The sequence below is a fragment of the Lethenteron reissneri genome, unplaced genomic scaffold, assembly GCF_015708825.2.
Source record: "Lethenteron reissneri isolate LAM-NWPU_2019-01 unplaced genomic scaffold, ASM1570882v1 scaffold_1638, whole genome shotgun sequence".
Lineage (NCBI taxonomy): Eukaryota > Metazoa > Chordata > Hyperoartia > Petromyzontiformes > Petromyzontidae > Lethenteron > Lethenteron reissneri.
Genome location: NW_026891375.1, coordinates 2,487,291 through 2,510,892, shown reverse-complemented (window position 1 = coordinate 2,510,892; position 23,602 = coordinate 2,487,291). Strand labels below are relative to the sequence as shown.

Sequence of the window (23,602 nt, the reverse complement as noted above, 5' to 3'; positions counted from 1 at the left end):
CACCACCACCTCTGATCGCACCACCACCCTCCCCTGATCCCATCAACACCACCTCGTTTGATTCCACCACCACCACCTCATCTGTTCCTACCACCTCCGCTTATCACACTACCACCACCACCACCACCTGATCTGATTCCACCACCTCCTCTGATTCCACCACTACCACCACCACCATCACCACCACCTCTTTCCTCTGTTACCACCACCACCTACACTGATTCCACCACCGCCACCTCTTCTGATTCCACCACCACCTCCACCTCCTTCCTCTGTTACCACCTCCACCTCATCTGTTCCTACCACCACCTCCTCTGATTCCACCACCACCTCCTTCCTCTGATTCCACCACCACCTCCCCTGATCCCATCAACAACACCTCGTTTGATTCCACCACCACCACCACCTGATCTGAGTCCACCACCTCCTCTAATTCCACTACCACCATCGCCTTTACCAATCGCCACCACCAACTCCACTGATCCCATTACCACCACCTCATCTGTTCCCACCACCACCTTCTCTGAGTCCACCACCACCACCACCTCCCTCTGTTACCACCACCACCTCCACTGATTCCACCACCACCACCACCACCACAACCACCACCACCACCAAAACGTCACCCACATCTCTCTCCTCCTCCCCTTCCTTACCTCCCCCCCACCCATCCCCACCGCTCCCATTCCTCCTCCTCCTCCCTCCTTACCGCGCCATCCCCAAAGGCTTCCTGAGCATGAACGATCCGGCGGCGAAAGGCAACTACGGCCTCCTCGATCAGATCCAAGCGTTGCGCTGGATCAGCGAGAACATCGTCCACTTTGGGGGAGACCCTCTGCGGGTGACGGTGTTCGGCTCAGGAGCGGGCGCATCTTGCGTCAACCTGTTGACGCTATCGCACCATTCTGAAGGTAACAGGTGGAGCAATTCTTCAAAAGGTACAAAGAGCTCACCCACCCCATGTTCATTAACTCAAAAAAAAAAACGTACGAAAATAAATTACGTGAAAAAAATAAATTGTGCGAACAAATTCAAGTAAACGAAACAAGCGATTCGATGGAAAAATTTGGGAGGGAAAAAACACTAAATTGTTAAAATAAAAATGCGAAAATGTACTCTAAAGTACACGAACAAAAATAAGTCCCAAATTTGCAATCGCCCAACAAACAAAAATTGTAAAAAAAAAAAAATCCACGCGATCCATTAATGACGACGTCGATTTATACTCGCGGGAATTTTCCGTCGCGCCAAAACAAAATTAAAGCGTAAACGACCCCCCCAACCCCAACCACCCAACCACCCACCTCCCTGTCCATTGCCCAGGTCATCACGAACCAGAGATCGAACTAAATTAAAACGAAACAAACCATAACAACAACACATTTGAAGCCGTAAATTTGACATGAAACGGACAAACGCCAAACAGACCGAGGCAGATCACCGCACACCTCTCCCCCCCTCCCCCCTCAGCCCCCACCCCGTCGATTTATCGGACCAGATGCCGCCCCCATCCCTACCCCCCTGGAAAAAATTTGACCACCGAAAATTCCACGTGACCTCCATTCAGCTGACAGTGACCTCTGAACTCCGTACGTCCACGTGACTCTATTCACCTGACAGTGACCTCTGAACTCTGTGCGTGTCACGTGACCCCTGTTCCTCTGACAGTGACCTCTGAACTTCGTACGCCCACGTGACCCCATTCACCTGATAGTGACCTCTGAACTCCGTACGTCCACGTGACCCCCATTCACCTGACCGTGACCTCTGAACTCCGTACGTCCACGTGACTCCGTTAACCTGACAGTGACCTCTGAACTCCGTATGTCCACGTGACCCCGTTCACCTGCCAGTGACCTTTGATCTTCATACTTCCACGTGACCCCGTTCACCTGCCAGTGACCTTTGAACTTCATACTTCCACGTGACTCTATTCACCTGACAGTGACCTCTGAACTCCGTACGTCCACGTGACTATTCACCTGACAGTGACCTTTGAACTTCATACTTCCACGTGACCCCCGTTCACCTGACAGTGACCTCTAAACTCCGTACGCCCACGTGACCCCCGTCCACCTGACCGTGACCTCTGAACTCCGTACGCCCACATGACCCCCGTTCACCTGACCGTGACCTCTGAACTCCGTACGCCCACGTGACCCCATTAACCTGACAGTGACCTCTGAACTCCGTACGCCCACGTGACCCCCATTAACATGACAGTGACCTCTGAACTCCGTACGTCCACACGTGACCCCCGTTCCCCTGACAGTGACCTCTGAACTCCGTACGCCCACGTGACCCCCGTTCACCTGATCGATGAGACCACAATATTTTTGACAATTTTGGTGTCTGCATGCTACAAACAAACAACAACAACAACCATCACAGAACCCCTCCCTCCCCCCTCCCTCACCCCACCCCCCCCCCCCCCTCCTCTTTTAATTTAACTTTTCTAATTTTAATGACGACCTGCAATGCCCCCCACCCGCCCTGCCCCCCCCCTATTAGTCAGCACCCCCCCCCCTACCCCCACCCCCCACTCCCCACCTCCCCCCCACCCCCCACCCCCACCCCCTACCCCCCACCATTCACAACCCAGTTATGGATGGACTGAGAGCTCCCCACAATTATTCTTGAATCGGAAGTTTTTACCCATCCTCCCCCCCTCCCCACCCCCTCTGAATCTTATAGTGGGGGGGGGGGAGAAGGGGGTAGGGGGGATGAGGGGAGGGGATAGCAGCGAGGGGGGGGGGAGACGGGGGTCATCGGTTAATTATTTAATTTTATTCTAACCGCCCAATCCGAGCCAACCACCCCCCCCCGTTAATATTAACGGGCGACCCCCCCCCACCCCCCCAGCCCCCCAACCCTTGCACGCCCCCCCCCCGTACCCTTCCCAACCCCCCCACCCCCCATTCCCCCCCCCCACCTGCCCCCCCCTCCGCTTTCCCGCGTAAACCGCCGCCAGCCGCTTCAGAAATCGTAGAACGTTCAGATTTGCGCCGCAGGTTAGAAATCCGATGAGCTACAAAGCTCTTTACCCGCAGGCGTCACGGTCGCCCCGTCCCCGTCCCTGCCCGGCCCGGCCGCCCCAGTTAAGCGCGCCGCTCAGTGCAGGGGGCGTCGTCGCCAGAACCGCAGTCAAAATTTTTTGTTGTCTTTAGTTTCGCAAATGCCACGATGAGAGACTGTGGTTCCCCCCTCAAGAGATATCAACAACGACGACAAAGACGAGAACGTTGACGGAGCATTCCCTCAATGAGCCGCTACAGCGGCACATTGCCTCGGAGGTTTGAGCCAGAGGTCGCAAACGGGTTTTGATTCCTTACCCGTACCCGTACCGGGCCGCACCAGGGTCGCAAATGGGTACCCTACCCGATACCCGGCTACCCGTACCCGGCCGGGTATCGGGTAGGGTACGGGTACCCGATTGCGACCTCTGGGATGAAGCCATGTTGCAGGCGCGGGTGGGTTGATTCTAGGAACTTGAATTGTGAGAATAGACAAGATGTTGGGAAATGAGTGACAAACAGTTACTCACTAGTGACTCACGGCCTACCCGTACCCGTATCCGGCCGCACCAGGGTCGCAAACGGCTACCCGTACCCGTACCCGGCCGGGTACAGGTAGCCGTTCCCTACCCGTACCCTACCCGAAATGAGTGACAAACGGTGACTCACCAGTGACTCACGGCCTACCCGTACCCGGCCGCACCAGGGTCGCAAATGGGTACCCGTACCTGGTCGGGTACGGGTAGCCGGGTATCGGGTAGGGTACGGGTATCGGGTACCCGATTGTGACCTCTGGTTTGAGCCTTCTCTGTCGCCTCCGTGGCTAACGGTCGGCTCGATTCGAGGTGTTGACTTGTCTCATTCTCTTCATTGTTACGGGAAGTGAAAAAACACTAATTGGCGATTTAGTTAATCCGGGTTTGCTGTTGTTGATAGTTTTTTTTTTGTTTAGGCCTGTTGTGTTCAAATTGTTTTTGGTGCGAATTCGTTTTTTTTAAATCGAGAAATTTTATTTCTCGTGTTTGTTTTACATCCTCCTTCTAGTGCGCATTGTTTTTTTATTCGTTTTCATCGATTGTTGACCAACATTATTTTGAAGTTCCCCACCCTTTAGCATTCATGTCCTAGCTTTCATAGATATCCAAGCAATTCATAGGTATCCTAGCATTCATATCACATATATATCGTAGCCTTCATAGATATCCTAGTTTTCATATCCCAGTTTTCATAGATATCCTAGCATTCATATCATAGCATTCATATCCTAGCATTCATATCCAGGCATTCATATCCGTTCATTCATTTCTCAATCCGCTTATCCTGGTGAGGATCGTGGTGGCAGCATGTTGAGTAGGGTGGTCCAGACCTCATTTTCCTGGCAATGCAATCGAGCTCTACCTGGGGAATTCCCAGGCGTTTCCAGGCCAGCCGAGTGACTTAGTCCCACCGGCGTGTCCTTTTTGTCGGCCCCGGCGTCTTCGCCCAGTGGGACGTTGCTGAACAATATAATTCCAGGGGGAGTCTACCGGAGGGCATCCTTAGCAGATGCCCGAACCACCTCAACTGGCTCCTCTTGATCTGGAAGAGCAGCAGCTGAACTCCGAGGCTTACCGGATAACCGAGCACCTCACCCGATCAAGGAGAGTGAGCCGGGCAACCCTGTGGAGTAACCTAATTTTGGCACCCTGTTCCCGGGATCTAAACCTTTGGGTCGTTACCCACAGCTCGTGACCATCATAGGTGAGGGTGGGAACTTAGATCGAACTGTAAACCGAGAGCTTCGTTCAAGAACTCGGCTCCCACTTCACCAACACGGGTTTGTGCGGCACCCACAACACTGCGAATGCCACACCGGTCCGCCGGCTGATCTTTAGCTCCCACTCACCATCACTTGTGAAAGAGACCCCGAGGTACTTAAACTCCTCCACTAAGGGCAACTGTTCCCCCCTCACGTAGAGAGCACAATCCACTGTCTCCCGGCAGGGAACCGTGACCTCAGATTTGGAGGTGCTGATCTTCAAACCCAGAAGCTTCGCGTTCGGCATCAAACCGTCCGAGTGCCCGCTGGAGGTCGCAGACCACTTGGATAGGGCAATCCACCATCTCCCTGCAGTGCACCGTGACCTCAGATTTGGAGGTGCTGATCCTTATCCCCAGAAGCTTCGCGTTCGGCATCAAATCGTCCGAGTGCCCGCTGGAGATCGCAGACCGACGAGGCAAAAAGGACAGCATCGTCTGCAAAAAACAGCGATGCCACCTCCACGCCCCGGTACCGGATACTCTCCATACCTGTGGCTGCGCTTTGATGTCCTGTCCACGAAAATCACGAACAGGAGTGGAGACGAGATGCATCCTTGGGGGAGTCCAACACCCACAGTGAACGATTTTGATATCACACCAAGGATACGGACACAGCTCTCAGTCCGGGAATAGAGGAGCCGGAGAGCGGACAAAAGCGTCACCGGTACATTAAACTCTCGCTGCACCTCCACACGGCAGAAAACGGTCACGTGCCTTCTCCAAGTCTACAAAGCAGATGCAGACTCGAGAAGCATAACTCATGACCCCTCAAGTATCTGTGAGAGGGAAAAGAGATGGTCCATTGTTCCATGATCCTGACGGAATCCGCATTTATATTCTTAGGTTTTTTCGGTAAAGTCACGTAGGTAAAACATTTAAATTAATAAAAGTAAAATAAAATAAAAATTCACGACGTTTCGGAGGCAACACAAGCTTCCGTCTTCAGGTGGAACCGTCACAGCACGATAGCTGTATCAGCTGATACAGCTATCAAGTGATACAGCTATTGTGCTGTGACGGTTCCATCTGAAGGCGGAAGCTTGTGTTGCCTCCGAAACGTCGTGATTTTTATTTTATTTTCATTTTACTTTTATTAATTTAATTTTTTTACCTACGTGACTTTACCGAAAAAACCTAAGAATATGAATCTTTGCAGTCACGAAAGCTTCAAATCTAGAAAGGAATCCGCATTGTTCATCCTCAATCTGAGTCGTTAGCACCGGGCACAGCAGCCTCCTCTCGAGCTCGCTGGCACAGGCTTGGCCTGCTACGCTGAGGAGTGTGGTCCCTCTGTAGTTGGAAAGCACCCTCTTAGTGTCCTTTCCTAAAAACGCAAACCACGACCCCAGTTTGCCAGTCCAGAGGTGCTGTACCCGGGGGTCCATGCAACATTGAAGGGGCGCGTTAGCCACGACACTCCGGCAATGTCCAGGGCGCGTTCAACAACTCCCGTGTGAATCTCGGCCACCCCAGCAGCGTTGCCGCTACGAAGGCCCTCGAACGCCGCAGCGGCTTCAGCAGCCGCGAGTGATCTGACCCCCCTCCCAGCTGTTTCCAGGGCTGCCACCTGAGAGGAAGCCATGTCCACCGTGGTTGCGGAGCACCTCAAAGTGTTCCTGCCACCTCTCGACTAGCCCCTTAGTCGAGGTCAACGTTGCGCCGCCACCGTTACTGAGAACATCCTGGGCCACGTCCCGTCGACCCCTCCTAAGGCGTCGGATGCGTTGCCAGAACATCTTTGAGGCTGCCCTTGTAGTCTCTACCCCACGGCCTCCCCAAACTCTTCCAACGCCTCCGGGTTTTCGCTTCAGCGGCTGCTGCAGCTGCCGCTGCCGCCCTCTTGGCAAGCCGGAACCTCTCAATCGAGTCGGGAGGACTTTATCCGAGCGTAGTTCGGAAAGCCTCCTCCTTCGACTTGACAGCTTCCCTCAACACTGCGGTCCACCAGCGTGTCCTAGGCTTGCCGCCATGACAGGCTCCAACTGCCTGCAGGCCACAGCTTCTCGCAGCTGCATCGGCAATCGAGGCACTGAACATCGTCCACTCGGACTCAATGTCCACGACGTCCCATGGAGTGCAGGAGAAGTCTTCCCGGATGTAGAAGTTGAAGTCTTTCTGCACTGGGTCCTTCCGCCAGATGTTCCCAGAAAACCCAAACGATTCGTTTTGGCCTTTCACGTCTATCTGGTTTGTGCCTCACTCCTCGGATCCAACTGACCACCAGGTGGTGATCACTTGACAGCTCTGCCCCTCTCTTCTCCCGAGTGTCCAGAACATACGGCCTCAGGTTCAAGTTCAAGTTAATGTAGTAGGTATAGCCCTGTGAGCCATTCGGCTCTTGAATCGGGTGCAACCGCAACAAACAAAAAACAAAAACATGAACAAGAAAACATCTTAAAGTGACTATGTGACTATGCGCAAACAGAAAATCCAAGAAAAGACAGCAAACTATTCCACAAAAAGCACCGTACACCAACACTGTGTGCAAAAAATCCCAGTGGGATGCAAGTCAAGCAACAACAACAACCACAAGACAACTTAGATTAAGGCCATCAGTCTAACTCTGGACTACAACAAACTAAGGTCTGATGATACAACTATAAAGTCAATCATTGACCTTCGGCCCAAGGTGCTCTGGTACCAAATACACTCACGAACATGCTTGTGTTCGAACGCGGTGTTTGTTATTGACATTCCCTGACTAGCGAAGAATTCCAATAATTCTCACAATTCGGGTTCAGATTATGGAGGCCATTCCTCCCAATCAAGCCTCTCTACTTATCTCCATCATTCCCCACGTGAGCAATGAAGTTATCCAGTAAGACTATGGAGTTGGTAGGCGTCACTCTGTCGAGCACTGCACCCACCGTCTCTAAGAAAGCTGAATAATCTGAACAGCTGTTTGGTGCATAAGCACAGACATCAGTCAGAGTTTTTCCTTTCTGAGACCCGAAGTCTCATTGAGGTGACCCTCTCACCCGCTTGGACAAACTCCAAATGAACAGCACCCAGCCGTGGGCTTGTGAGTATCCCCACACCCGCTCGGGACCTCTCACCAAGGGTTGCTCTGGAATAGGAAAGAAACCACCTTCCGATCGAGAAGTTTGATTGCCGTGCAAAAGCTGTGCGTGGAGGTGAGGCCGGATATGTCTTGTCGGTACCTTTCCACCTCTTCCACCAGCTCTGACTCCTTCTCTAGTGACGTGATGTTCCACGTCCCTGATAGCCGGTGTCCATCGCCAAGGCCCAGTCTGTCCGAGACTCACCCCTCTAGATTTGAAGCTTTCGTGACTGCAAGGATTCATATTTTTAGGTTTTTTATCGGTAAAATCACGTAGGTAAAAAAATAAAATTAATAAAAGTAAAATAAAAATAAAATTAAAAATTAAAAATCACGACGTTTCGGAGGCAACACAAGCCTCTGTCTTCAGGAGGAACCGTCACAGCACGATAGCTGTATTGATCGTGTATTGATACAGCTATCGTGCTGTGACGGTTCCACCTGAAGACAGAGGCTTGTGTTGCCTGTATCAATACAGCTATCGTGCTGGGACGGTCCCACCTGAAGACGGAGGCTTGTGTTGCCTCCGAAACGTCGTGATTTTTATTTTTAATTTATTTTACTTTTATTAATTTACTACGTGACTTTACTGAAAAAACCTAAGAATATATTCACCCCTCTCCCTAGCACGCTGGCATCGCACCAACCCTTCGCCATTTGTCCTGCGGCTAGTGGGGCCTTCACGACGGCGCCACGTAGCCATTTTGGGCCGGGCCTGACCGGGGTCACGTGGGATCACCCGGCCACAAGGCGCTTGCCTGCGAACACCATCCACCCAGGCCTGGGTCAAGGCCAGTGGCCCAGTATGTCTTGTTAGGTTCTCTGATCTTTATATTTCAGAACCATTCCTGAGGGGTTTTTGTTCGTACCATTATTTTTCTGGTACCTTTCCCCCAGACCTGTTCGCTAAGGGAGACCTTACCAGGAGTACAAGACTCCAGGCGACATAGGGTCATTGGAACAAACACAACCCACCTCCACGAAAAGGTTTTGATCTTTCGTTGGGGAATTAATATCCTAGCATTCATGTCATAGCGTTCATATCGCAGTATTCATATCCTAGCATTCATATCTTAGCATTAATTCCCTAGTATTCATATCCTGGTATTCATATCCTAATATTCATATCCTAATATTCATATCATCGTATTCATATTCTAGCATTAACATCTTGGCGTTCATATCCGAGAATTCATATTCGAGTATTCATATCCTTCAATTAATATCCTAGTATTCATATACTCGCAATCATATCCTGGCATTCATATCTTAGCATTCATTTCCTAGAATAAATATCCTAGTATTCATATACTAGCATTCACATCATGGCATTCACATCCTAGTATTCATATCCTTGCATTCATATCTTGGCATTCATTTCCTAGAATAAATATCCTAGTATTCATATACTAGCATTCACATCCTGGCATTCACATCCTTGTATTCATATCCTTGCATTCATATCTTAGCATTCATAGATGTCTTAGCATTCATAAATATCCTACTGTTCATAGTACACAGTTGAGTGTGGGGATGGTGCATGCTGGGAATTAGTGATCTTCATTCAGAAGTGGATAGACCTTGGTGATGATGACACTGAGAGACAGACAGAGATGAACACGCGGATTAGAGAACACACGCAGGGTAGAGACATCATCATCATCACCACCACCACAGTGATCTCCATCCAGGAAAGCCTCCACCTCCTTAAACTCCTTCCACTCTTACATGAGTGACGCCCACTCGGCCACTAGCACCACCCAGAACAGCTTGTAGTTATTTCGCGCCAGCGTACGTAGCCAATCGGAGGTGCGGGGGGAAGGACTACGAAACTAAAACATCAACATATTCTTACGTTTTTTCGGTAAAGTCACGTAGGTAAAAAAATTAAATTAATAAAAGTAAAATAAAAATAAAATAAAATAACGACGTTTCGGAAGCAACACAAGCGTCCGTCTTCAGGTGGAACCGTCACTTGATTACAGCTGTCGTGCTGTGGCGGTTCCACCTGAAGACGGAAGCTTGTGTTGCCTCCAAAACGTCGTGATTTTTATTTTATTTTACTTTTATTAATTTTAATTTTTTACCTACGTGACTTTACCGAAAAAACCTAAGAGTATGAATCCTTGCAGTCACGAAAGCTTCAAATCTAGAATTAAAACACCAACAACGACAAGCAGTCCTAAAGAGATGAGTTTTCAAACCAGATGACTTCAAAGTGTCTAACTAACATTCAGGGAACGGGCTAACTGATGAGGTTTAGTTTAGCACCTTTTAGGCTTTCGCGACAAATATCATCCAGATTTTTCGATTTAAAGCTTTCGTGACTGCAGGGATTCATCTTCTTGGTTTTTTCGGTAAAGTCACGTAGAAGGGAAGTAATAAAATAATAAAAATAAAACATAATAAAATAATATAATAAAATAATATAATAAAATAATTTTTATTATATTTTATTATGTTTTATTTTTATTATTTTATTACTTCCCTTCTACGTGACTTTACCGAAAAAACCAAGAAGATCATCCAGATTGTAAATCTTGTGGCTTGGCTCTCCAACACACCGGTGCGCTGTACTAGTGACGAATTGGCCACGTTCTGTTTAGGTGTCAAACCTTACTAATTGGCTGTGTCGGGTGGCTGAGGGTTTAACGACACATTTATACGTGATGATGATGATGAGAGAGAGAGACGCAGACTCCAAATATACAGCAGAAGGCATCATCATGGGTGGGATCGAACGCACGACCTCCTGTATACCAGGCGAGGTAGTTAACGACTCATAGCCACCGTGGTGATGATGATGAGAGAGAGAGACGCAGAATCCAAATATACAGCAGCAGGCGTCAGGGTCGGAATCGAACCCACGAACTTCTGTATACCAGGGGAGGTAGTTAACATCTCCTAGCCACCATGATGATGATGATGATGAGAGAGACATAAAAAACTCTAAATATATATCAGGCGTCAGGGTTAGGATCAAACCCACGACCTCCTGTATACCAGGCGAGGTAGTTAACATATCCTAGCCACCATGATGATGATGATGAGAGAGACACACAAACTCTAAATATATATCAGGCGTCAGGGTTGTGATCGAACCCACGACCTCCTGTATACCAGGCGAGGTAGTTAACGTCTCCTAGCCACTGTGATGATGATGATGAAAGAGCCGTAAACTCCACATATACAGCAGCAGGCATCGTCAGGGTCGCGGTTGAACGTGCGACCTCCTGTATACCAGGCGAGGTAGTTAACATTGCAACCGCGTAGGGGACACACGGCACTAAGACGGACACAGTTCGTGAAGGTCACGCATTTTTTATTTCTCCACCCTTTTTTTCCATTTTGATTTTACGCCTGAACTAATTTTTTAAAAATCCTTTATATTAAGTTCACTTGCTTGCTTGCTTGCGCGCTTACGACCGTGCAAATCTTTCGGTCGTTTTTTAACCCACTTCCCGTGATCCAATCGAGCTGACATTTTGCACACAGACTCGTTGTGCGTGACAATTTTTTTTTGTGAAAAAAAAAATTCAAAAATTTTCTACTTTTTAGGAAAAAATTAATTATATTTAATTACCAATTGCTTAATGGTGGCAGGCAATCATCTGACCCATAGGTGGCAGCCATCTCAAGCCAGAGGACGAGAGGACTCTAGCCGCCACGCATATAAAGGATTTATAGTGAAAAACTTTGTTTTTACGGGTTAATTTTTTTCGTTTTCATCGCGCATATTGACGGTGGGGGTAATGCGGGGAATGGGGAGAGAGAGAAAGAGAGAGACAGGGAGGAGGGACTTCACGTTTATTCCGAATCAGATTTTTGTGGCTATTTTGAGCACCAAGGCCGTGAAAAAAAAACCAACGCTGCAAATTTGAGAAGCAGGCGAGTAGACGAAATCAATAACGCACGTTATGAAAGCAACAGCAAACCACAACATGGACGTTTTAAAAGTTCCATGCAGTTCTCGAAGCAACAACAACGAAATTGAACAATCTAATCTCGGGCAAACGGGCCGCTTTAAGAACGACGCGGGTGCGTGGTTTGGACCTCTCGCCCGATCGCTGTTTTTCGTCGGCTGCAAACTGGCCAACACTTTACGGATGAACTTCCACGCGGCTTTACCTCCGACTCATGAGTAGCAATCGTCGTGGCAATCGATACGGAACGTAATGAGACGAACTAGCGATCCGCAGGACGAAGGGCGAGGGGTTGGTGCGATGGCAACGTGGCAGGGAGTGAAGACGGTCTCGGACGGACTGGACTTTGGCGATGGACACCGGCTATCAGGAATGTGGAATTTCGATTTAAAGCTTTCGTGACTGCAGGGATTCATCTTCTTGGTTCTTTCGGTAAAGTCATCACGTAGAAGGGAAATAATAAAATAATAAAAATAAAACATAATAAAATACAATTTTCACCACGTTTCGGCCACAACGCAAGCAGCCGTCCTCAGGTGGAGAACAGGTCTGTAGGAAAGACAGCGTCTGAATGAAACACCACCAAGCTTGGAGCGTATATTTAAGCTGCTGGGTTGGAGGGGGAAGAGCGCCTTGACAATATAATTTGCATATCAAGAGTAATTTAGCATATCGATTTAAAGAATTCGTGACTGCAGGGATTCATCTTCTTGTTTCTTTCGGTAAAGTCATCACGTAGAAGGGAAATAATAAAATAATAGAAATAAAACATAATAAAATACAATTCTCACCACGTTTCGGCCACAACGCAAGCAGCCGTCCTCAGGTGAAGAATGAAACACCACCAAGCTTGGAGCGTATATTTAAGCTGCTGTTTTGGAGGGGTGGAAGAAGAGTGCCTTGACAAAAGAATTTGCATATCAAGAGGAATTTAGAATATTTATGTGAAATGCGTAGGAGGTGGGCGGGGGGTTTCAAAGTCATATGATGCCCGTGCATTATGCAGGACGTGGAATGTCACGTCCGTAGAGAAGGAGGAGGTGGAAAGTTTTTGGAGGTGGAAACGTATCGACTCGATATAGTCGGTCTCAGCTCCACGCACAGCATTTTGCACTGGAATCAAACTTTTCGATCGGGAGGTGGTAGTCTCTCTTCTATTCCGGAGTAACCCCTGGTGAGATGCCCCGAGCGGGTTAGGTGATATTCCCAAGACCCCAGCTGAGTGCTGTTCAGTAGTTCAAGTTCAAGTTTCATGTATTAGGTGTAGCCCTGTGAGCCATTCGGCTCTTGAATCGGGTGCAACCGCAACAAACAAAAAACTAAAACATGAACAAAAACATCTTAAAGTGAATATGTGAACTAAGTGCAAACAGAAAATCCAAGAAAAGACAGCAAAATATTGCAGAAAAAACACCGTTACACCAACACTGTGTGCAAAAATCCCAGTTTGTCCCAGTGGATGAGAGGACCGCCTCAATGAGACTTCGGGTCTCAGGAAGGAAAACTCCGACTGTTGTGTGTGCTTATGCACCAAACACCTGTTCAGAGTAATCTGCCTTCTTAGAGACTTTTAAACAACGTTCTATTGCCGCCAGCAGCAAATGCACTGGAGGCGATTTCATAATGAAACACACAAAGTCACCAGCAACACAAATGAAAATCAACGCTACAAATCGACGCGCTGTGGCGCTAAAAGCACCGCGCACAACACGAAAGAAAAGTCACGTGGTTGTGGTGGTGTCATCTCGCACGCCACGGTGACAAGCGAGCGCTTCAGAAGGTGAACACCACGAGGGTGACGTCCACGCTGGTACAGAGAGGGGCTTTTCCGGCTCCCCAGCGGTGGGTGCAGTGTTCGTCAGAGTTCCGCCTACCGACTCGACAGTCTTACCCGGTGACAGCAATGCTCACGTGGGAAACGACGGAGATGACTGGAGTGGCGTGAATGGGAGGAATGCCCCCCCCCCTGATCTGAGCCCGAATGGTGAGATGTTATTGGAATTGTGCACTGGTCACGGAATATCAATAACAAACACCGCGTTCGAACACAAGGATGTTCGTGAGTGTACTTGGTATCAGAGCACCTTGGGCCGAAGGTCAATGATTGACTTTATAATTCTAGATTTGAAGCTTTCGTGACTGCAAAGATTCATATTCTTAGGTTTTTTCGGTATCGTGCTGTGACGGTTCCACCTGAAGACGGAAGCTTGTGTCGCCTCCGATTTTCATTGTATTTTTATTTTACTTTTATTATTTTTATTTTTTAATCTACGCGACTTTACTGAAAAAAAACCTAAGAATAATGACTTCATAGTTGTATCATCGGACCTGAGGCCGAATGTTCCGGACACTCGGGTGAAGAGAGGGGCAGAGCTATCAAGTGATCACCACCGGGTGGTCAGTTGGATCCGACGCTTGGGGCACCGACCAGATAGACAGAAAAGGCCAAAACGAATCGTTTGGGTTTTCTGGGAACATCTGGCGGAAGGACCCAGTGCAGAAAGACTTCAACTTCTACATCCGAGAAGACTTCTCCTGCACTCCATGGGACGTCGTGGACATTGAGTCCGAGTGGACGATGTTCAGTGCCTCGATTGCCGATGCAGCTGCGAGAAGTTGTGGCCTGCAGGCAGTTGGAGCCTGTCATGGCGGCAAGCCTAGGACACGCTGGTGGACCGCAGTGTTGAGGGAAGCTGTCAAGTCGAAGGAGGAGGCTTTCCGAACTACGCTCGGATAAAGGCCTCCCGAATCGATTGAGAGGTACCGGGCTTGCCAAGAGGGCGGCAGCGGCAGCTGCAGCAGCCGCTGAAGCGAAAACCCGGAGGCGTGGGAAGAGTTTGGGGAGGCCGTGGGGTAGAGACTACAAGGGCAGCCTCAAAGATGTTCTGGCAACGCATCCGACGCCTTAGGAGGGGTCGACGGGACGTGGCCCAGGCTGTTCTCAGTAACGGTGGCGGCGTAACGTTGACCTCGACTAAGGGGCTAGTCGAGAGGTGGCAGGAACACTTTGAGGTGCTCCGTAACCACGGTGGACATGGCTTCCTCTCAGGTGGCAGCCCTGGAAACAGCTGGGAGGGGGGTCAGATCACTCGCGGCTGCTGAAGCCGCTGAAACGTTCGAGGGCCTTCGTAGCGGCAACGCTGCTGGGGTGGCCGAGATTCACACCGGAGTTGTTGAACGCGCCCTGGACAGTGCCGGAGTGTCGTGGCTAACGCGCCCCTTCAATGTTGCATGGACCCCCGGGTACAGCACCTCTGGACTGGCAAACTGGGGTCGTGGTCCCCATGTTTAAGAAAGGACACTAAGAGGGTGCGCTCCAACTACAGAGAGACCACACTCCTCAGCGTAGCAGGCCAAGCCTGTGCCAGCGAGCTCGAGAGGAGGCTGCTGTGCCCGGTGCTAACGACTCGGATTGAGGAGGAACAATGCGGATTCCTTCAGGGTCGTGGAACAATGGACCAGCTCTTTAACCTGTCACAGATATTTGAGAGGTCATGAGTTATGCTTCTCCAGTCTGCTTCTGCTTTGTAGACTTGGAGAAGGCACGTGACCGTTGCCCTCAGAATGTCGTGTGGAGGTGCTGCAAGGGTATGATGTACCGGTGACGCTTTTGTGCGCTCGCCAGCCCCTTTATTCCCGGACTGAGAGCTGTGTCCGTATCCTCGGTGTGAAATCAAAATCGTTCACTGTGGGTGTTGAACTCCGCCGAGGGTGCATCGTGTCCCCACTCCTGTTCATGATTTTCGTGGACAGGCCATCAAGGCGCAGCCACAGGTATGGAGAGTATCCGGTACTGGGGCGTGGAGTGTATAGTGTATAGTAGTGTATAGTGTAGTGTATAGTAGTGTATAGTGTAGTGTATAGTAGTGTAGTGTATAGTGTAGTGTATAGTAGTGTAGTGTATAGTAGTATATAGTGTAGTGTATAGTAGTGTATAGTGTATAGTAGTGTATAGTGTAGTGTATAGTAGTGTATAGTGTAGTGTATAGTAGTGTAGTGTATAGTGTAGTGTATAGTGTATAGTAGTGTATAGTGTAGTGTATAGTAGTGTATAGTGTAGTGCAGGGGTCGGCAACCAAAATAACAAGAAGAGCCATTTCTTTCCAATTCGGTACAAAATTCAGTATTTCAAGAGCCGCAATGCATCTGAGTACATACGTACTCATCGTCAAGAAGCAACCCGTAAAGAGCCGCATGCAGCTCCGGAGCCGTAGGTTGCCGACCCCTGGTGTAGTGTATAGTAGTGTATAGTGTAGTGTATAGTAGTGTATAGTGTAGTGTATAGTAGTGTAGTGTATAGTGTAGTGTATAGTGTATAGTACTGTATAGTGTAGTGTATAGTAGCGTATAGTGTAGTGTATAGTAGTGTATAGTAGTGTATAGTGTATAGTAGTGTATAGTGTAGTGTATAGTAGTGTATAGTGTATAGTAGTGCATAGTGTAGTATATAATAGTGTATAGTGTAGTGCAAAGTGTATAGTAGTGTATAGTAGTGTATAGTGTATAGTAGTGTATAGTGTAGTATATAGTAGTGTATAGTGTATAGTAGTGTATAGTAGTGTATAGTGTAGTGTATAGTAGTGTATAGTGTATAGTAGTGTATAGTAGTGTATAGTGTATAGTGTAGTATATTATAGTGTATAGTGTAGTGTATAGTAGTGTATAGTAGTGTATAGTGTAGTGTATAGTAGTGTATAGTGTAATGTATAGTAGTGTATAGTGTAGTGTGTAGTGTATAGTGTATAGTAGTGTAGTGTATAGTACTGTATAGTAGTGTATAGTGTAATGTATAGTAGTGTATAGTGTAGTGTATAGTGTAGTGTATAGTAGTGTATAGTGTAATGTATAGTAGTGTATAGTGTAGTGTATAGCAGAGGTGTGGACTCGAGTCATGTGACTTGGACTCGAGTCAGACTCGAGTCATGAATTTGATGACTTGAGACTCGACTTGGACTTGCATAACAATGACTTTGTCCCACCTCTGAGGTGTGGACTCGAGTCATGTGACTTGGACTCGAGTCAGACTCGAGTCATGAATTTGATGACTTGAGACTCGACTTGGACTTGCATAACAATGACTTTGTCCCACCTCTGGTGTATAGTGTAGTGTATAGTAGTGTATAGTGTAATGTATAGTAGTGTATAGTGTAATGTATAATAGTGTATAGTGTAATGTATAGTAGTGTATAGTGTAGTGTATAGTGTAGTGTATAGTAGTGTATAGTGTAATGTATAGTAGTGTAATGTATAATAGTGTATAGTAGTGTATAGTGTATAGTAGTGTATAGTGTAATGTATAGTAGTGTATAGTGTATAGTAGTGTATAGTGTAATGTATAGTAGTGTATAGTGTAGTATATAGTAGTGTATAGTGTATAGTAGTGTATAGTGTAGTGTATAGTAGTGTATAGTGTAATGTATAGTAGTGTATAGTGTAATGTATAGTAGTGTATAGTGTATAGTAGTGTATAGTAGTGTATAGTGTATAGTGTATAGTGTATAGTAGTGTATAGTAGTGTATAGTAGTGTATAGTAGTAGTGTATAGTAGTGTAGTAGTGTATTAGTAGTGTATAGTGTATGGTAGTGTATAGTAGTGTATAGTAGTGTATTAGTAGTGTATAGTGTAAGTGTATGGTAGTGTATTAGTAGTGTATAGTAGTGTATAGTAGTGTATAGTGTATAGTAGTGATAGTAGTGTATCGTTTCTAGTAGTGTATAGTAGTAGTGTATAGTGTGTATATTGTATAGTAGTGTATAGTAGTGTATAGTGTATAGTAGTGTCTAGTATGTATGTAGTGTATAGTGTAGAGTAGTGTATAGTGTATAGTAGTGTATATTGTATAGTGTATAGTCTTGTATAGTAGTGTATAGTGTATAGTAGTGTATAGTAGTGTATGTAGTGTATAGTGTATATAGTAGTGTATAGTTGTATAGTAGTGTATAGTGGTATAGTGTTATAGTAGTGTATAGTAGTGTATAGGTGTATAGTAGTGTATAGTAGTGTATAGTAGTGTATAGTGTTAGTAGTGTATAGTAGTGTATAATGTAGTAGTATAGTGTATAGTAGTGTATAGTGTAGTGTATAGTAGTGTATAGTAGTGTATAGTAGTGTATAGTGTTAGTGTATAGTAGTGTATAGTAGTGTATAGTGTATAGTAGTGTATAGTGTATAGTAGTGTATAGTAGTGTATAGTGTATAGTAGTGTATAGTAGTGTATAGTGTATAGTAGTGTATAGTAGTGTATAGTAGTGTATAGTGTATAGTAGTGTATAGTAGTGTATAGTAGTGTATAGTGTATAGTAGTGTATAGTATGTATAGTAGTGTATAGTGTATAGTAGTGTATAGTAGTGTATAGTCTATAGTGTATAGTAGTGTATAGTAGTGTATAGTAGTGTATAGTGTATAGTAGTGTATAGTAGTGTATAGTAGTGTATAGTGTAATGTATAGTAGTGTATAGTGTAGTATAGTAGTGTATAGTAGTATAGTGTAGTGTATAGTAGTGTATAGTGTAGTGTATAGTAGTGTATTGTAATGTATTAGTAGTGTATAGTAATGTATAGTAGTGTATAGTGTATGGTAGTGTATAGTAGTGTATAGTAGTGTATAGTAGTGTATAGTGTATGGTAGTGTATAGTAGTGTATAGTGTATAGTGTATAGTAGTGTATGGTAGTGTATAGTAGTGTATAGTGTATAGTAGTAGTGTATAGTAGTGTATAGTAGTGTATAGTGTATAGTAGTGTATAGTAGTGTATAGTGTATAGTAGTGTATAGTAGTGTATAGTAGTGTATAGTGTATAGTAGTGTATAGTAGTGTATAGTAGTGTATAGTGTATAATAGTGTATAGTAGTGTATAGTGTAGTGTATAGTAGTGTATAGTGTAATGTATAGTAGTGTATAGTGTATAATAGTGTATATTGTCCTAGAGCTATAGTCCGTCGCCAAGGACCGGGTTTTTGTAGACTGCCACCACTCAGCACGCAGCTGCCACCGCACCGACCCTCACCACGTCCAGCGGATCCCAGATCCTAGAAACTAGCGGACGGGCAGACCCATCGATCCGCCAATCGCTTCGATGTTGCAATCGCAAGAATTGCAAAGAAGTGCGCGGTAGGCAGCCGGGCGGGCGGAAGGCAATGGGGGGAGAAAATCGTTTCCTAGTTTTGGTAAAAAAAAAAAAATTCGATTTAAAGCTTCTTTCGTGACTGCAGGGATTCATCTTCTTGGTTCTTTCGGTGAAGTCATCAAGTAGAAGGGAAATAATAAAATAATAAAAATAAAACGTGATGAAATAATTGTTAGGATTATTTTATTAAGTTTTATTTTTTCATATTTTTATTTTATTATTTCTCTTCTTTCGGTAAAGTCACGTAGAAGGGAAATAATAAACTAATAAACATAAAACATGATAAAATTATTCTCACAATTATTTTATCATGTTTTATTTTTGTTATTTTATTATTTCCCTTCTTTCGGTAAAGTCACGTAGAAGAGAAATAATACAATAATAAAAATAAAACATAATAAAATACAATTCTCACGACGTTTCTGCCACAACGCAAGCAGCCGTCCTCAGGTGAAGAACAGGTCTGTCGGGAAGACAACGTTATTTTATTATTTCCCTTCTACGTGACTTTACCGAAAGAACCAAGAAGATTAAAAAAAATGTCCCTTTCTTCTGACCGCACGCTAAGCCCCCCCTCCCCCTCCTCTCCCTCCCCCCAAAAAAACCTGAACCCATCACCCCACCCAACCCTCCCCCCCGCCTCCCCCAAACCTCCCTCCCCAAAAAAGTAGAAAGCGAAATTCCAAATCGCTCCGAAAATTTATTTTGCGGAAATTTTCTTTTTTTTGTTGCCGAGATGAGAGAGGGGGGGGGGGGGGCGAGGCGAGGGGGGACGGGTGGGTGACCGGTAACCAAAACTAAAAATGTTTTTTTTTTCCGAGATGAGGGGGGGGGGGAGGCGAGGGTGGGGGGGCGAGGGGGGACGGGTGGGTGAGCGGTAACCAAAACTAAAAATGGGATATTTTTTTTATTTATCCGAAAACCGTCAAAAAAAAATTACTGACCCCCCCCACCTCTCCCCCCCATCCCTCCCTCCCCCCACCCGCCCCCCTCCCTCCCTCCCTCCCTCCTCCCTCCCTCCCTCCGAACAAACAAACAACAACAACCATGTGCTTCTGTGTGTCCACCCCCATCACCTTTCTGGACGATACCAAAAGGGCTGGGCCTAATGCCTCCCAGCCCACCTACGTGATGGCTGGGCCCGGACAATTTCCCGAATGTTTGCGACCGATACCTTCCCCCCCCCCCCCCCCAAAAAAAAAAAAACTTAAATTTGAAAGAAAAAAAAATATCCACCGAGATTATTTGTACTCGGTAAGTGGTGGAGATATTCTCCCCCCCCCCCCACCACCACCACCACCGCAGTTTTCCCACGATTATAGCAGCAACAACAACAACAAAAATCCCGAAGCGGGAACGGCGGAAAAAATACCCCACAACCCACACCCACCCACCCTCCCCCAATAAAAAAAAAATCGCATCGAGGAAAATGAACAAAAAAAGCACAAAAAATGACGAAATGAAACAAAATCGATGAGAAACTAAAACGACTCAAAGTGGCATGTTTACGCGAATTTCAACGGCACAACTTCTGGCAACCTTTCACATTTTACAAAATGTCCTGCTTTGATTCCGTGGGGATTTTAACATTGACTTTAACCCCCCCCTCCCCACCCCCCTCCCCCCCACGTGCCAACCCCACCCCACCCCTCGCCCCCACTGACCCCCACCCCGATCCCCAACACCCCAAACCCCCCCCACCCAACCCCCCCCCACATGCAAAAAGACCTCCAGTGCCTGTTTGAAAAACGAAATAAAAACTATCGATTTTTTGTCTCCGTGACAAAAACCCTCCCACCCCACCCCCCACCCCACCCCCCACCCGAAACAACACGGACTCCGTGAAAAAAAATCCCCCCCCTCTCCTTCTCCCCTCCCTCCCTACCCCCCCCCGGTTTTGCGTCCCCCCCCCCACTACCCCCCCCCCTAATCGGTGTCTTTTGCGTTATTACCCCCCTCCCCCTCTCTCCCTCCGCCCCCCCTCCCCTCCCCTCCTCCGAGCTCAAATTTTGCTTTCAATTAATTTTATTTTCGCAAACAGCAGCAGCAGCAACAGCAGCAGCAGCAAAAAATAAAAACACGAAAATAATCAACAAACAAACGCTGCACGGACACAACCAATTAGCGACGATAACGTCAACAACAACAACAACACGAGACTCTGTGAAGGTGTCTCAATTTTTTTTTTGCATGCACGATCCAAAATTGTCAAAGTCCTTGGTTGATTTGTTTGTGTTTTCGATCTCGATAATGATCTTCATTTGAAGCTTTCGTGACTGCAGGAATCCATACTCTTTTTTGGTTATTCCGCTAAAGTCGCGTAGGTAGACACAATTAAATGAATTACGACGTTTCGGGCGCAACACAAGCGTCCATCATCGGGGGGTGGGGAAATCTTGATGATGTTGATGGCGGTTGCCGGCCGCAGCTCTCAGGGTGAAAGCTTTTCGCCACCACGACAGAGAGAGACAGAGAGAGAGACAGAGAGACAGACAGATATGAGAGACAGAGAGAGACAGAGAGACAGAGAGAGAGACAGAGAGACAGACAGATATGAGAGACAGAAAGAGACAGAGAAAGAGAGACAGAGACAGAGAGACACAGACAGAGATGAGAGACAGATAAAGACAGAGACAGACAGAGAGACATATACAGAGAGAGACAGAGAGACACAGACAGAGATGAGAGACAGATAGAGACAGAGACAGACAGAGAGACATATACAGAGAGAGACAGAGAGACACAGACAGAGATGAGAGACAGAGAGAGAGACAGACAGAGAGAGACAGAGAGAGACAGCGATAGACAGAGAGACAGAGAGAGACAGCGATAGACAGAGAGACAGAGAGAGAGAGACAGAGAGACAGGGAGACAGAGAGACAGAGACAGCGAGAGAAAGAGAGTGACATAGAGAGACATACAGACAGAGAGACAGAGACAGAGAGACAGAGAGAGACAGACAGAGACACAGACAGAGACAGAGAGAGTCAGAGAGACAGAGAGAGACAGAGAGACAGACAGACAGAGAGGCACAGAGAGACAGAGAGACAGACAGAGAGAGAAGAGAGACAGAGAGACAGATACAGAGAGACAGATACGGAGAGACACACAGAGAGACAGAATCTCAGAGGCGTAAGGCCACCCTTAACCCGCCCCCAAATACCCACGCGTTCCCCACCGATGTCCCACCGTTCCCCCCCTCCCACCCCCACCACCCCCCTACCCCCCCAGATCACTGAAACCCGAGCCCCCCCCCCTACACCCCCCAATTTATTGTTTGCGATTTTCAAACCTGCGGATATTATTTTCAAATTGCGTCTTGGACTTCTATAAAGGCCTCCGTGGACGTGACCCATCACGCAACGCGCGCGCGCGCCGGCGTGTAGGTCGACTCAGCCTCAAACGAGTAGCTGGTGTAGCGGTGTGTAGTGAACATCGCCACTGGGGGAGAGACAAAGGCGGCCGGGCGTGGTGCTGGTAGCCACCCACCCCCTCGTGTGCCACAGCGCCGGTAGCCTTCATAGGTGCTGCACGCTAACAGCACTTGCCCCTACAGTCTGTTAGAGGCTACACGGGGGAGCTTTGTCTGCGTCTACCTTCATAGGTGCTGCTGCTACTCGCTACTCACAGCACTCCTCCTGCACCTAGCCTGGCACAGTAGGGGGGGTACAGCTGGTGGTGCATCTACTGGTCATCTCAGTCGGCCAACCCGTGGCACCTGCCGGGTCTGTCACGTGACCTCCTCCTGCACCTAGCCTGGCACAGTAGGGGGTACAGCTGGTGGTGCATCTACCGGTCATCTCAGTCGGCCAACCCGTGGCACCTGCCGGGTCTGTCACGTGACCTCCTCCTGCACCTAGCCTGGCACAGTAGGGGGGTACAGCTGGTGGTGCATCTATCGGTCATCTCAGTTGGCCAACCCATGGCACCTGCTGGGTTTGCCCCGTGACCTCCTCCTGCATCTAGCCTGGCACAGTAGGGGGTTACAGCTGGTGGTGCATCTACCGGTCATCTCAGTCGGCCAACCCGTGGCACCTGCTGGGTCTGTCCCGTGACCTCCTCCTGCCAGCGGGCGTTCGACGTTTCGCGTGGCGCCCTAAAAAGTGTTGGGTGCAATGTGTGAACTCGTGCGTAAAATTCTTATTTTTTTTATTTCGAACACGATCATTTTCTTTCGGTTTATTTTTTTGTTTGCTATCTGAGGTCACGCCCGCATTGTACATTGTTAACTTTTTTGTGTGTCCGTGCAAACAACGTTCATTTCGACATATATCACACCTGGCAACCCGCGCGGTTTTAGCCCGTATTGTTGAGCAGGGGATATTGAGTTTCCAGGTCCATGCCGTTTCAATACGGGCACAGCAAATTCGAATTGCGTCTTGTCTTAGTAGTGGTGAGTGTAGTGGTGAATGTAGTGGTGATGATTGTCTGTCTGTTTGTCTTTCTCTCCCTCGCGATGGGACTTTGTATGATGAACGTTGAAGTTGTATAAGGGGCCAGATGTGGCCGATACGGGTTTTACTTGGGCTGTAATAATGTTGGGTACTTATAAGGGGTTGACAGGTTTGCACTATACACTACACACTGCTATACACTCCTATACACTACTATACACTACACTATACACTACACTACTATACACTACACTATACACTACTATACACTACACTATACAC

General features: G+C 47.4%; 1 protein-coding gene across 1 annotated transcript in view; it reads left to right on the top strand.

Annotated features, from left to right (window-relative positions):
- LOC133362964 (neuroligin-2-like) overlaps positions 1-23,602 on the top strand; it is a 96,417-nt gene that overhangs the window by 71,505 nt on the left and 1,310 nt on the right. The window contains exons 3-7 of the mRNA XM_061581942.1: positions 726-962; positions 2,273-2,297; positions 5,172-5,283; positions 14,230-14,406; positions 15,552-15,572. Of these exons, the coding sequence (XP_061437926.1) occupies positions 726-962; positions 2,273-2,297; positions 5,172-5,283; positions 14,230-14,406; positions 15,552-15,572 (572 nt within the window). The remainder of the gene's footprint in view (positions 1-725; positions 963-2,272; positions 2,298-5,171; positions 5,284-14,229; positions 14,407-15,551; positions 15,573-23,602) is intronic.